This window comes from Zootoca vivipara, chromosome 8 (genome assembly GCF_965207765.1).
Source record: "Zootoca vivipara chromosome 8, rZooViv2.hap1.1, whole genome shotgun sequence".
NCBI lineage: Eukaryota > Metazoa > Chordata > Lepidosauria > Squamata > Lacertidae > Zootoca > Zootoca vivipara.
The window spans coordinates 49,105,785-49,120,654 of NC_142591.1; the positions used below are offsets into that span (position 1 = coordinate 49,105,785).

Here is a 14,870-nt window from a genome sequence, read left to right on the forward strand (position 1 = left end):
AGTCTCTGCTCCTGAACTAGAGCAACTGAATTATTCACAGACCCAGTTTTAAGATTCTGTACTTTTTGCACATAGTAGATTAAATATTGAGTTGCCTCTTATATGGGAAACTTTCGTTCCGAATAGGGTTTTTTCATCATTTTCAGCATGTGAAATCAATAATCAAAAGCAAATAATTCACTCTTTTTATGGCAGGTGTAATGTTTTAATGGTTTATATTAGATCTGTACGAACTTTGACATTATGTGCTCTCTTGGCAGCATTCTTCAATTTATTCTCTCCAAGTTCACAGCTAAGGGGATTAATTAAAGTAAGCTGAAAAGCTACAGGTGAAATAAAACCTCTGATTAGGAGCCAGAGAGTGAGAGGCTAGAGACTGACCCTTTACCACTCTAACCTGTGGTGCACATTAATATCTCTTTACCAATTTGGGACAGCTGCTCAAAGCCCGTTCTAATCTTTCACCTTTCAATATTTCCTGCTAGGAGTTGTGCTTGTTACTCATGGCTTTGTGGCTGGGGGGGAGTGGGGAGGGGAAGACTGATCCTTAGGTGAAGTAATTGATGGAGCAAATCTAGCACTTTCAGAGGTATTGAACTGCTAAATTAGAACACTAAGGTGGGTGGCCAGTGCGTTTAGAACTTTCCTTCAGTCTAAAGGTACTTCCTCATGCTTACCTGCCACACACGTTAAAGCAGGTGTGGGGAACCTTTGGCTCGCCACATGTTGAAAACGGCAGCTCCCATCAGCCCCAGCCAGCATGGCCGATGGTCAGGGATTATGAGAGTTGTAGTTCAACATCATCCAGAGGGCCACAGGTCCCTCACACCTGTGTTTTGAAGTAACCCACATCGCTTCTTCAACAAAAGGTGCCATTGCAGTCCTTTAAATAAAGAAGTTACTTTGCCCAGAAATATGAGATAGGGATACATTTATGAATGTGTGTACAATGAGCATCCAAACCCAAAGTAAGGTATCTGAGGGGACTGAAAAGAATTATGAGGCTCTGTTTCCAGCCCAATGATCTCTGTGTTTTAATCATTTTTATAACTGAAAGATATGGCAAAAGGAAGCAATTGGGTTGGTTTTTTTTGCGAGTTAATAAAATTAAACATTTATGCCCATAAAATATATTACTACATAATATACTAAATATTAATAAAACTTACATGAAGTTGGTGAGCTTTAACAAGCAGTTGAGTCACAAATATGGCTACTTATGAGGCTTTCCATTGACTACTTCATTTTTTATTTTCCTCTGTGGAATGATTTGTTTCACCCACAAAATCAAAAATCATTTATTTTCTCCTATTGCTTTTACTGGATGTTTTATGTACTAGTTTTTGCTAATCATTTTAAGCCCAGTATTTAATTTAATTTCTCTTACAATAAACATTTCCCGGAAATCTTACAAAAAAAGAGATAGCATCTGCATCTATGTTCTAAATTTTCCAACTTTGATAGGACTAATAATAATTAACTGGGTGCAGGAATGCAGTTATTATTATTATTATTATTATTATTATTATTATTATTATTATTTGCAATTCACATATACACAAATGTGTAACAGTGTATGCTAAGTTTGATTCCAATGGCAGACTTCAATTTCTCTGGATAGCATTCAGAGGCTTGGAATCAAAGTTCCCTGCACATGAAAATGAAAGGTGCTTCTACATATTGGGGGTGGGGGGAGCAATGATTCCTAGCAGCCGTCCCTCACATGCCTGTTTCACCTCAAGAAGCCTCATTCCACACCCAATAAGCTTGAGATACCTTTGCCTAGCAGCACTGGGGCCCATAGACTGCAGCAAAATGAGCTTGCAAAGGGGAGAGGAAAGCCTTCCACTTGGTGCCCTCTGGTTAGAACCAATTTTGTGTAGCTGGTTGGCAGGGCTGAAAATAATTTTTTTCACTCAACCTGATTGCCACTTCCTTCCCACCTTTCCCCCGGTGAAATTATGGTCTTCCTTTGTTAGGTGGAACAACATTGTTTGTTGAGGGCAGAAATGGCATTGGGCAGGATCAACATAGGATGGGAGAGCCCATAAGGGGTCTGAAGGGACAATTGACCATGGCACCTCCAAGCATGGGATGTTGGGAGATTCATTCCCCGTGTGCAGTCATGGGTTTGTTGTCCGTCATATGACTGTATGTGTTTTCATTCCACAGAGTGGAAGTGACGTAGACAGGATGTTTGTCTCACTGTGTTCCTAAGTGGGACTGTTGTTCCTTTGTTCTCTCTCTTTTTTGTGTGAAGCTAGAGAGAGAGTGAGCCATGTTATAGTGCTCCGTGTGTTTATGTGTAAATAAACTAGCTTAGCCAAGATACTGTGCTACTGTGGTCTGTTACACAACTGTGCAAACCTCTGCAGATGCTAAGAGTGTGTTGATGTACTCCCACATCCATCACTACAATGTCTGGGGGCTGAGGAAGGCTAAGAAGCTCTCGGACAATCACCCAGGAAACAGGGATCATGCCAGTTGGGCATGTGTCTCTGCCAGGGTCCTACTCATAAGTAGAGCCCATTTCCTGACAGGGTTGAGGTGCCTGGTTGGAATCTGCATCCCTGGTCACCCAGTGAGACCTTGCTTGCTTGGCTTGCACTACAGCAAAGTTCAGCACTGGCTGACTCCCATGAAATGGGTTTGAGGTGGTCCAAACCCAGGAGACCCATTCCATCATGGAATGATTACGTGATCCAAGCCCCAATGTCATGCCAACCCTTACCCTGCTTGTTGCTCAATAAAGATTATATTCCATCACTGTTATACTGAGTGGTTATTTTGCTGCTCTGGTGGGTCACATATTGTGCCTGCCTGGGCCTTACCTTTTGAGGGGAAGAACAAGTGCCTGTTGCGGCTGGAGATAATGAAATCCCATGGATCAATTCTTCAGATCCATGCCAGTCTTTAAACTTTGTTGAGCCATGCCATATTCACCTGTGGAACACATGGCTCCAACATCTGAGCTATATCCAGTTGTTTATCATGCTATATAGAAAATATGTCCCAGTGGTTTGAATTATAAATGGTACTTTTTGAGGACTGCTGTAGCAATGGCAGCTGAGAAATGATTCATACTACCCATTTGCCAGCAGAGCTTTTTCTAGAATGGAATCTTGCTCTTTTCATTTCATCTCCCCCAGCCCCAGCCCCAGCCCCAGCCCCGGCCTTTCCTTGCTTCCCACCAAATATTTGTGGTTGTCATGGGAGATAATAAAGTCATAACCTAAAGTCAACAGCCCTGGAGAGGAAGGCAGAAACAAGAAAGCCTGTCTCCTCAGCTGGCTACGGGCCAAATTTCTGTGACTCTTCTTCCATACAATCCTACCTTTTTCAGCCACCTATTTGGGATGGGACAATTCCTTTAGCATCTGAAGATATCACACTTGAGTTTGTCTGGTTTTTATGCCTTTGCCAACATCTAAACATGGGCTACCTAGAATTGCTTGAAAAAGCTGTCCCTTATCTCAAAAGACCACACAAAGGTGGTGCATATTGAATGGCGCTTGTTTCAAAACACCGCTGTTCCAAAGAGCACATAGCTCTAGTGACCCTTTTGGTTTGATAAGGGAAATAGACACCTAACACATACTTTGCAACCTGCGTATGTTTACAAAATGATCACTTTTAAAGATGTGGAAGTATAGCATATAAGTAGTGCACTGAATACCCATCTCAGTGTCCCAACTAACTGATTATTCTTGGTGCGTTCTATTCTGTTCCAAATATGGGAATGTGCCTGGGCTGTTCACAGGGACCTTCTAGGAAGCTTTGGAAGACTGACAGCAATGGATTTGCCCCTCTCACCCCTGTGAACTCATTTGTGATCTCTGTATGGGCTAAGAAGCTAGAGTCAGCCCTTCAGGCTCCCTTCTTTTCTTGTTGTGCAAAAAGCAGTGGCAGGAAGAGACGGCTCTCGCTCAATGCTCCCCCTCTCCACCCTTTATTTTTTCCCTTGAATTTTGTCCTGATGCTGAGTAGGGCTATCTTCAAAAAGTGTAGCAACTGTGTGAGTAAAGTTCTTGATCTTTGCAGTCACTGCCTCACATGCCTCAAAGAGGCTCACATCATTAAAATGTGAAAGTTTTTTTTTGCAGAAGTCTTGCAGAAAGTGCTCAGGAAACAAATTGTTGCCACCATGTACATTTCTCCCAAAGGCTATGTAGGAATTGATACTATGCAGGGGTGTAGAGGAAGGGATTCAGCATACCCAGTCTTCCAGAGCTTTCTAGAAAGTTCCACCAGTGGGGTGTGCAGGTGCTTTTCCATACCTGTGGCTGCACTTACAGGTGAATGACTTTAGGTTTTGATGTTATTTGTTTGTTTCTTGAAATCATGTTAGTTAAGAATTATATGATTTGAGAGAATTTTTTTGGGGGGGGAAATACTGTGTCAGAAAACATAAATCTGAATTAAAATTGATAGGAATCACTTTGCAGTGGACAACCTAATTAGTAATCAAATTATTTCTGCTTGACAGTTTCTGTTTAAACATTTATTTTGTATAAAAAGTCCACAAGTCATTGTTCTTCTAGCTCTAAACAAGGGTTTTCGTCAGTCTCAGAAGGATTTCAAAAGATTTGCCTCTGACTTTAATGTGAAAAGGTAGCATCTTTCATACGCACTTCTGTGATGAGTAGCTTGGCCTTTTCAAGCTCTGCTATGCACTTCACATCTTGACAATGATGTTTTGATCAGAAAAATACCTAATTTGCACTGAGCAGTACTAGCTTGGCATTAGGAACCAGAAGCCAACTATCAAACAAGGAGCTCAGTGGGAGAATGCAATTTGTTGTTAACGGAAATTCAGTGTTGAACAGGTGTTTTTTTATCAATGCAAACCAAAATGTCACACTGCGGGGGGGGGGGGGCGTGTAGAGATAAGAAACTAAAATAAAGGGAGTTCTTCCTTAAATGTTAGAAGTGCTGTATTACAACTTGCTGGCAGTGGAAGTTTGGTCATTTGCCCTTATCAACACATTTCTTGACATAAATTATTTGAAAATGAATTGGGGGTGGTCAACTATAATACAAACCATAAAAATAGATAAATGCAGGTCCATCAAGTGGTTAGATCCAAGTCCACGAGAGCCCCACTAGGACAATTATAGGAACCTAAGAGTCTTCTTATTCCTTGTCTTCTTTGATGAGCCATTGCATCAACAGCAAATACCTAGTCATTATATATTTTGTTTGCATACCCACTTCGAATGAAATATGTTTGTCTTGCATTAAAGTAATGGGACACAAAAGCTGCATACAAAAGTGCCACTCTTTATTTACCAAAGGTGCATGTGTCCCCAGTCATATGCAAGCAGATATATTCTATGTGCGACCAGAAATTAGGAGGTGATGCATTTCACTCTCAATTACTTCATTTACATTGAGGAATTGGCAAAGACAGTTGAATTCCAATACAGTGGTACCTTGGTTTACGAACTTAATCCGTTCCGGAAGTCCGTTCTTAAACTGAAGCGTTCTTAAACCAAGGCGTGCTTTCCCATAGCAGCGGGGGACTCAATTTACAAATTTCCTGTTGGAACACAATTTCCTGTTGGAAGTGAAACATATTCTGCTTCCAAGGCAAAGTTCACAAACCAAAACACCCACTTCCAGGTTTGCAGCGTTCTTAATCCAAGTTGTTCATAAACTAAGCTGTTCTTAAACCAAAGTACCACTGTATTTACTTACCTACTATGCTAAACTGTAGCCAGATAGTCAGGGATGCCACATCCTGCTCCACCACTTGAGGCAAAATGGGAAGTGTTGTGTTGCAAGGCTGCTGCCGCCACCCCTACAACCCCCTGCCTATTTCTGCCTCTGCTGCCTGCTATTCTGCCACTGCACACACAGCCCCTATGTGTTTTCCATGTAGGTAGAGGGAGAAGCTCTCTTTCATGGAATGCAAATAGCCAGTTGATGAATGGCTAAGGGTTTGTGTTATTTGCAAATATGTATTTTGTTCTTGCCAGCGCTAATTAGTAACTAAACAGGTATTTCCCCTTAACTATAATTTTTCATAATACATGTACTCAACTGAAGCGCTATCTAACATGCTGTGTTTTTCCATCTTTCCTAGTGCAAGACATATGCCTGTGTTCTGGAGAGTCATCTTATGGGGCTTACCATAGACTTTGGCATGGGTTTCGTATGCTTTGATGCTGCAACAAAGGTAAGGCAATGAGAAGATGCTTACATGCTGTTAATGTTTCATTTCCAAGAATTATCTTTTAAATTGAGAGTTGAGCCATTGTTTGAAGTCTGTCGCTATGCTGTTTTTGCCTTCCCCCATATGAACCAACCTGGAACCAACCTCAGATCATTATCTGAGGCTCTCCATGAGAGGTCCTGAGGGTGGCAACATGAGAACGGGCCTTCTCCTCTGCAGTGGATCCCCGCTTGTGGAATGCTTTCCCCAGGGTGGCTTGCCTGGCACATTCGTTACATATATTTAAGTGCCGGGCAAAAACATCCCTCTTCTCCCAGATTTTGGGCTAATTAAACAATCTATGGCATTTAAAACTTGGGGGGTATTGTTTTTGTTCATTACTATGGTATGTATTTTTGTGTTTTTTTTATATTGTAAAACACCCTGTGATCCTCAGATGAAGGGTAGTATAGAAATTAAATCAATAATATTATCCTATCACATTCTCAGTTTGCTTTATTTTTTATTGAGGATTTTCTTGGTTTACAAAGGTAATGCAGTGTCACATACTTTTTCCATTGTTACACATCAATCTTGCTTGTTGAGACATTAGGAAGAAGGGGGGAAGAGGTGGGTGGGATGGGGGAGTGGGTGGGGTGGGGTGCCTATGTTTCTGTTTTCCTTGATATATGTAGGGGTTCAGTGTCAGCGTTGTTTGTGCGGGTTCTCTGTTGTTCGCTTGTGCTCCTTTGTTGGTGAGAGAGGTCGGGGGTTGGTGTGGGGTCTGATTGTTCATTTGTGGATGGCTGTGGTGGTCTTTGGTTTCTTGTGTGAGTGGGGTGGGTGGGTGTTTTGATTAGTTTAACCATATTGATTTGTATGCTGACGGTGGGTTTTTGTCGTTGTCTTGTTGGGCTGTGTAAGTGATGAAGGGGAACCATTTTGGGGTGAAGGTGTCTTCTTCTGTTTGTCACTTCTACAAAAACAACAAACCCCTGTCAGCACAAGAAATGCAAGCCAAACTAGAAGACACCCAAATACCCTGGTTAGCGCAAAACCAAATACATACTCTTCTAAACAATCCAGCAATAAAATCGGCAGCAACTAGACCCCCGACAACATTTGAAAACCTCCTAACGACAAAGGGACATGGCAAAGGGCTGGCATCTGTAATATACAAAATACTACTCAAAAGGCCCACAAATCCCCTAGATGCAATCAAAAAGCAATGGGAGGACGACATAGGATATTAAATAAACCCCACCCAATGGACCAAAATGTGGTCTAAACCCCCCTTCAAATACATATCAATGAAAAGAAAAGAACTTTCCCTGAAACTAACCTATAGGTGGTACCTAACCTCAGTTTGCTTTTTAAAATAGTTTCTGCAGGACTTATTTCTGTAGAATGTTCTTGAGATGGAATGCATGAATTGATCCTTTTCTACAGCCCCTACTCTTCTACTTGTTCCATCTCCTTTCCTTTTCTCTCCCCCTTCTCCATGAACATCATAAAGTACACAATTCAAAACCTCTAAAGGGACAAACTTCTAGAGATATGGCCAAAGTTCACAGAAAGTTTGGCATTCAGTATGACATTCCATTTGAATTTGCATCCAGCATTGCATCTCTGGAATTCATTTCCAGTTTAGTTCCCCACCCCCATTCAGTTCAGAGATGAACTCCTTCTTTACCTAATCTCTCTTACCTGATAGCAGGTGCTGCTGCTCTGGTGGCAGAGAATGTGTGGAGACATCTTTCCTTGCCTCACCCTCCTTCCCACAACAGCAACCCTGATGCCAGGAGCTTGGGGAAATATAAGCCCTTCATACTGTTACCACAAGAGCAGAAAGTGCTGCCACCGGGCAAGGGGATTTCGGTGCTTATGAGAAGTGTGAGGGGAACAGCATTAAGCACTGCACTCACACTGATGCCATTAGGAGAATGACAGAGTCCATTCTTGTTTTTAACTGGTTCAGAATAAACTGAGCCAATTTTCCAGCCTCAAGGAGGGAGGTGGGGGTGGGGGCGGACTCAGTTTGACAAACCCAATTATAAAAGTAATCCATGCAAACTTGCCCATTGCTACAAATTTCTTAGGCAAATGAGAAAAGGGACTGAAGCTTTTAGCATGCAGACAATATGCTTTTGAATCAAGGCCCTTCATTCCGTGGCCCTGATTGAGGGAGCCAGAAGCAGAAAAAGGGGGTTTGGTTGCGTTCCTGACGTTTCCCTCTCCATAGTAAGAGCTCTGACAGTGCTGATAACCTATAATGCATTCAAAATAAGGTGCCAGTGTGCCTGGTTCTGTTTCTTACTCCCGCTCACAACAAATGATATGGAGTGAAATAGGTTTCTACTTGCAGATTGTTTTCTCTGGATCAGGGCGATTGTTTTATTATCTAGATGTTAATAGAAAAATCACAATCCACATTGGTCAACCGTCAAGATTGTACTTTCTCTATGAGAGTTATGAAAAACAAAGCACAGTTTGTTTTTTCTTCTTCCGTGGTGCTGTTTTCCTCTAAAATCTCTTTCAACACCGTTTCCTCTGATAGAATCCATCAAATAGGAAACTGCACTAACAAAACTATTAACATAGTTATGGCTTCGGATTTATATTTTCAGAACAGAAGAAACCTCACACAGATATCTTAATCAACATATCCAGCTGGCAACAGTGTCAGAATGAGAGAAATATCAGCTGCCTTCCAGACAGAAACCATTAGATTCAGCCTCAGTCCTTGTAATATTTTCTCTAGCCTTATAAAATCCTACTTTGCTCACTCACCTAAAGCAAGTAATTTGCTTTGACAGGCCACTGACATACTATCAGCTTTTACATTATCATGATTACCGCAAGCCTGATCTATACTTCATTGAAGTCAGTGGGTGCATTTCCACATTTCCATTGATTTCTCTCCCCCCCCCCCGCCACCAAAATATACCCCAAGTCTCCTCAAAGAACACCGCAGATTATTTTCCCAAGGTATTTACTTGACCAGAAGAATAAGTTTGGTTTAGAATCTATCACATACCCCCATCCATATTCTCTTTGTGCACATCACTGTGTTTTTATTTTTAAGAGCTGTGCCAAATTTCTGACAGCTTCAATTTTCATGTCAAAAATTGCACTTCTGGTCAATCAGGGCCTTTATTGATCAGCTAAGCAATGTGCAGGAAAATTGTGAGAGGTTTTGCATGTATCATCCACATCAGAAAACAAATCACTGCTTAGAAGTGTTGAAAAGTCCCTGATCTGGCCCACAAGAAAATGCCAGAAGCGTTTTGAGATCTCTTGAGTTTTTCTCACCAAACTTTGAGAGAGAGCCTCTGACTCGAGTGACTCCATTTCTTGAAGACATGGTGAGGTGGGTACAGTCATCAGTCACATGAATTGTAGGAGAACGCTTGCCCACAGAAAGCAGATAAAGGGACTAAGCCCAAGTTTTTGGTCCACTTAGGAAGCTTCCTTGAGGTTGGTGACACAAGCATAGGAATTCAACAGCTTTATTCTGACATTCTGCTCACTGCTAACAATAATACAAGAGGAGGAACTGATTGCTCTGGGTTCCAGATCACATGGGAGTTTGTACTGTGAAGGTTCCTACCTCACAGCAGTGGCATTTTTCAGTAGAAAGCTAATGCTACCCAACATTATGGATCTTTACAATTTATTACTTGTGGCAGCAACACTCATAACAGCATATCATCCTGGTATTTTTATTTTTTTGAGAAACTCAAAAAGCCTTTTCAATATCTTTGAAATTCATGAGTAAAGACAAAATCCTACTGCTGCTTTTCCTTTTCTGATGCCAGTAAAGTTGAATAATTCAAACTTGAGATCGGCATCCTTACCCTTTTATCTCTCCAGCCATTCATCAAAAACCAGGGGGTTGGGGCGATGAGTTATGGCCTTTGGGTTTCAAAGCCTTTGTCGTTCTTGATTATTATACTTCACTTTTCTATAGCAAACCACATCTAAAGTAGCTAGCAAGAAGTCATCCAGAAGAGAGTGGATACTCATCTTCAAATTAATGGAGCCTTTAACAGCATTTCCATCTTATCTGGATGAATTATTATTATTATTATTATTATTATTATTATTATTATTATTATTATTTATTACTTTATACCCCGCCCATCTGGCTGGGTTTCCCCAGCTACTCTGGGTGACTTCCAACAGAAGAATAAAATAATCTATTAAATATTAAAAGCTTCCCTAAACAGGGCTGCCTTCAGATGTCTTCTAAAAGTCTGGTAGTTGTTTTTCTCTTTGACATCTGGTGGGAGGGCGTTCCACAGGGCGGGTGCCACTACCGAGAAGGCCCTCTGCAATGAGGGAACCGCCAGAAGGCCCTCAGCGCTGGACCTCAGTGTCCGGGCAGAACGATGGGGGTGGAGACGCTCCTTCAGGTATACTTCACTATCAAGTTGTTCACCCCCCACCAATTCTTTCCTGGTACCATATGCCAGTTCAACACTGTCACCTACCACTTTGTGTTCAGGAAATGGAAATGTGTCATTATCATTATACTGATGGTAGTTCAGTCATTGTTTCAGTTCCCATATTGTAATTTTCTATCCAAAAGAGCAATCAACTCCCTACAGTCTTTATTGGAATCATGGCTTTGCAGTATAGTATGTATTGTTAGGGTTTCATTACCACCATCACCAAACTTGGAAATATTTATGAAACGCTCCCCGCCCCTTTAGCCTGAGCCTAACTATGCATAAACTATGCTTGGTATGAAAAAGGTGACTAAAACACTGGAAGTTGTGGTCATTAATAGAAACACTAGAAGCTGCCTTATTTCAAATCAGAGCACTGCACTGATAAGCAGCAGATCTCTAGGGTTTCTGATAGGGGATATTTTCATTCCTTTTTTTTCCAAATTTTTTTTATTCCTTTTAACAATAAAAAATGCAAATAAACACACAGATAAAGAATTACACAAAACTTTAACAATTCTAAACCTTTGTTCTAATCCTTGTATTATGACTTCCTCAACTCCTTGTTTGCTGCGGTTCACTGTTAATCATATTTAGCAATTCTACCTCATAATCCATTTCTATAATTATTAAATCTCAATTCTCATTTCTGTTATTCAGCATTTACGTCCATCATCTTATCTTTCCTCACTTTGCATTTATACTACGCTGCAATTACTAATGACATTCAAAATCCCTATCTTCTTAATCAATCAAAATACTATATTTCTGCAAATAAACTTTAAAACTTGACCATTCTTCTTCTGCCGCTTTCTCCCCCTGGTCGCGGAGTCTCCTGGTCAGATCAGCCAGTTCCATATAGTCCAACATTTTCATTTGCCATTCTTCCACTGAAGGTATGTCCTGGGTCTTCCATTTCTGTGCTATCAACATTCTCGCTGCTGTTGTGGCATACAAGAAAACAGTAACCTCTTTCTTTGGTATCTCCTCCCCCACAATCCCCAACAAAAAGGCCTCTGGTTTTTTAATAAACATGTTTTTAAACATTTTCTTCAGTTCATTATAAATCTTATCTTCCTAACTGGAGATGCAGCCAATTAAACCTTGGATTGCCTTCATGCAAACCAGATGCTGTACCACTGAGTTGTAGCCCTTCCCCATAAACATAAAGGACTACCTTATATCAAGTCACGATTGGTCCATTTTGTTTAGTAATCTTGACACTGATTGACAGTGGCTGTCCAGGGTTTCAGGCAGGAAATCTTCTCCAGCCCTACCTGGAATTGCCAGAGATTGAACCCATGACCTTCTGCAGGCAAACTAGATTCTCTACCACAAAAGGCATAAAGTCCTTTTCACATCACATAGTTAACTGAATGGAAGTTGCTACCACCAGATGTAAGAGAGAGGGCTTCAGGGGGTAATAAAAATTAATTCACAGAAGATATGCCTATGAATGACTATTAACCATGGCAGCTAAACCAGGGGTCAGCAACCTTTTTCAGCCATGGGCCAGTCCAACATCCCCCAGACCATGTGGTGAGCTGGACTATATATTTGGGCGGGGGCGGGAAATGAACAAATTCCTATGCCCCACAAATAACCCAGAGATGCATTTTAAATAAAAGCACACATTCTACTCATGTAAAAACACCAGGCAGGCCCCACAGATAACCCAGTAATGCATTTTAAATAAAAGGACACATTCTACTCATGTAAAAACACGCTGATTCCCAGACCGTCCACGGGCGATTGGGCCTTAGGTTGCCTACCCCTGAGCTAAACTGTACCTTCAAATTCAGAGGCAGTTTGTCTCAGAATATTATTTGTTGTGGGGCAAACAAGAGGACATATTTGTAGAATTCCCAAAAGCATCCAGCTGGTCACTTCTAGAAGCAGGATGCTGGACTCGATGGATCCTTGGTGTTATCCAACAGGGATATTCTTGGTTTTAAAATTCCTCAACCCACAAAGCCAGATGGCTTTAGCAGCTTCCATGTTTTCTGAAATCGGGTCATTATTAGCTGGCAGTGAAGCTAACCCTGCAGCTTCCAATTAAAATTAAATCACTTGTGCCAAACAAGGAAAAAAGCAAGTGCCTAAGAAGTAATCAGGATTCTTCACCACTCCAAACCCAGCACCTGGCACACTTGAGGGTAGCTTTCATTTTGGTCGGAACGAGCTGGCATGATGGGATGGCTGATACACTGCCTATTTCCCAGAGTGCCAATTCCAAGCTCTGCTAAGTAGCAAAGCTTTGTAACAAAAGAGATTCAAGGAAGGATGTATTAAGCCCATCTTGGAACAGTGTGTTTGCATGATACAATGTCAAGAGCAATAAGAATGTGATGCTTTTAGAGGGTTTTTTCCCCCAATTAGATGTATCCTCTAATAAAATAAAGAGGAACAGATGCTTCTAACAAGAGCTATGTCGGCCTCATTTGGATGTAATGCAAAACTATAATTGAGTGTTGCAGGAATGAGCCTCAGCTTCATTAGCCACCCTTTCCTCTGTTGTCCTCTAGTACAGGCACAAGATAAGCAGTAGTTTTCACTTCCATTTTTAACTAACCAGAGTTTAACTAACCAAATCCCAACAAACCCATGGTTTAGGAAGGTGGTTTGTTTTCCTAAGCCTGCAGCCCCCCAGATGCTGTTGAACTACAACTCCCATTAGCCTTGTTCGCGGTGTCTGGATCTGGTGGGAGTTGTAGTGCAACAACAACTGCAGAGCTACAGGTTGGCCACCCCTACTCTACATTATGGTTCAGATGAACCTCTGTTTAAAGTTTGGATGCAGCAATGCACTGTGGGTAATTCAAAATGGAAACCAAAGTTTCCAATTTCCTCCTTGGAGCTATACGAGAAGAGGAAATGAGCACACAAGTCCAGAGCTCAGACAGTTAATGCTAAACCATTTCACACCAGGCCTGTGAGAATCAACAAATTAGGTAGGAAGTTGAGGTTTCCTGTCATAGGGTAAAATATGTTCAGCCAGTTGTAGTATGAAATGTCAAATTAATAATGTTTCCTAGCAAGTGCACATTGATAGTTCCCATTATTTTCATTTTGCTGAGAAGCAGTTCTTGAAATATTGCATTATCCTGGAATTCGGACTGGAAAATGAGAAGTCTCTAACTTTTCTGTGGTCTTTTGATAGAGGAAGGGTGCTTATTAGCTTTTTCTTGCAACTACATTTTGTTTGCTGGAACCAGGATGGCTGACATTGCATGGTTTGTAGCGGTCTTGTGCTTTGTTTTTTTTTCCTGCTCACTTTTGACCTTCTGAACATGTGTATTTGTAGCCCTCCTTTCAACAAAGCTTCCAGGACAGCTTATGTAAACAGAATACAAAACAACAACAACAACAACTTGTTTTAAAATACCAGCCAGCAATAGCAGAAATAATAATGATAGCTAGATAAAAGCAGCAAGAAATCATTTGATAGAAATGAAAGCCAACTGAGAAGCTAAAGCAGGTCTAGGAAAACAAAAAGGTCTCTGCTGGGCACCACAAAGGTGTGAAGGCAGGCACCAGGCAAACCCAAAGCTTTAGCTGCCCCCCACACCATCACTATAGTCCTTCTAAGTCCATGATCCTTGCTAAAATGTTGTGCAGGTGTCCTGTGCCCAAACAGCATCTGCAAATGGACAAATAGGATCTTGCATCAAGTCCCTTCGAAGGGTAATGAAAGTGCACCAACAAATAAGACTATCAGGTGTGGGGCAAGTGGTCATGGTTTAGAGCAGCCATAGGCAACCTTGTCTCTCCAGATATTTTGGAACTACAACTCCCATGATCCCTGACCACTGGCCCTGTTAGCTAGGGATCATGGGAGTTGTAGTTCCAAAACATCTGGAGAGACAAGGTTGCCTATGCCTGATTTAGAGAAAGCAGCATTGCAGTCTAAATTGGGACTCATACTGAGCCTAATTAGGCCCACAGGAGAGAGATTTCCCACCCAGCCCTGATTAGTCTTCTTATAGCAATCTTATTGTGTCTAAAAATCTTCTGAAGAGGTCCATATCCAAGAAATTTATTGAACAGAGATATAATACACAGCTGCAAAGAAGCTGTAGTGGCTCTTTGACTTTGGAATCCCTTTCTAAGGAGCCACACCTAGTGCCAACATTACAATCTTTTCAAGACTTTGCTATATATCCCAGGCATTTAGTTGGAACCGTTCTTGTTCTTTTGTTAAAATCTGAGATTGGGAAGTTGCACAATGTATCATTGCTGAAATGAAGTTTATCGGTAGTTTAGAG

General features: G+C 41.3%; 1 protein-coding gene across 1 annotated transcript in view; it reads left to right on the top strand.

Moving 5' to 3' along the window:
* Nucleotides 1-14,870, top strand: part of SNTG1 (syntrophin gamma 1) — a 237,163-nt gene that overhangs the window by 211,123 nt on the left and 11,170 nt on the right. Inside the window, exon 19 of the mRNA XM_060277843.2 lies at nucleotides 6,086-6,178. Within this exon, the coding sequence (XP_060133826.1) occupies nucleotides 6,086-6,178 (93 nt within the window). The remainder of the gene's footprint in view (nucleotides 1-6,085; nucleotides 6,179-14,870) is intronic.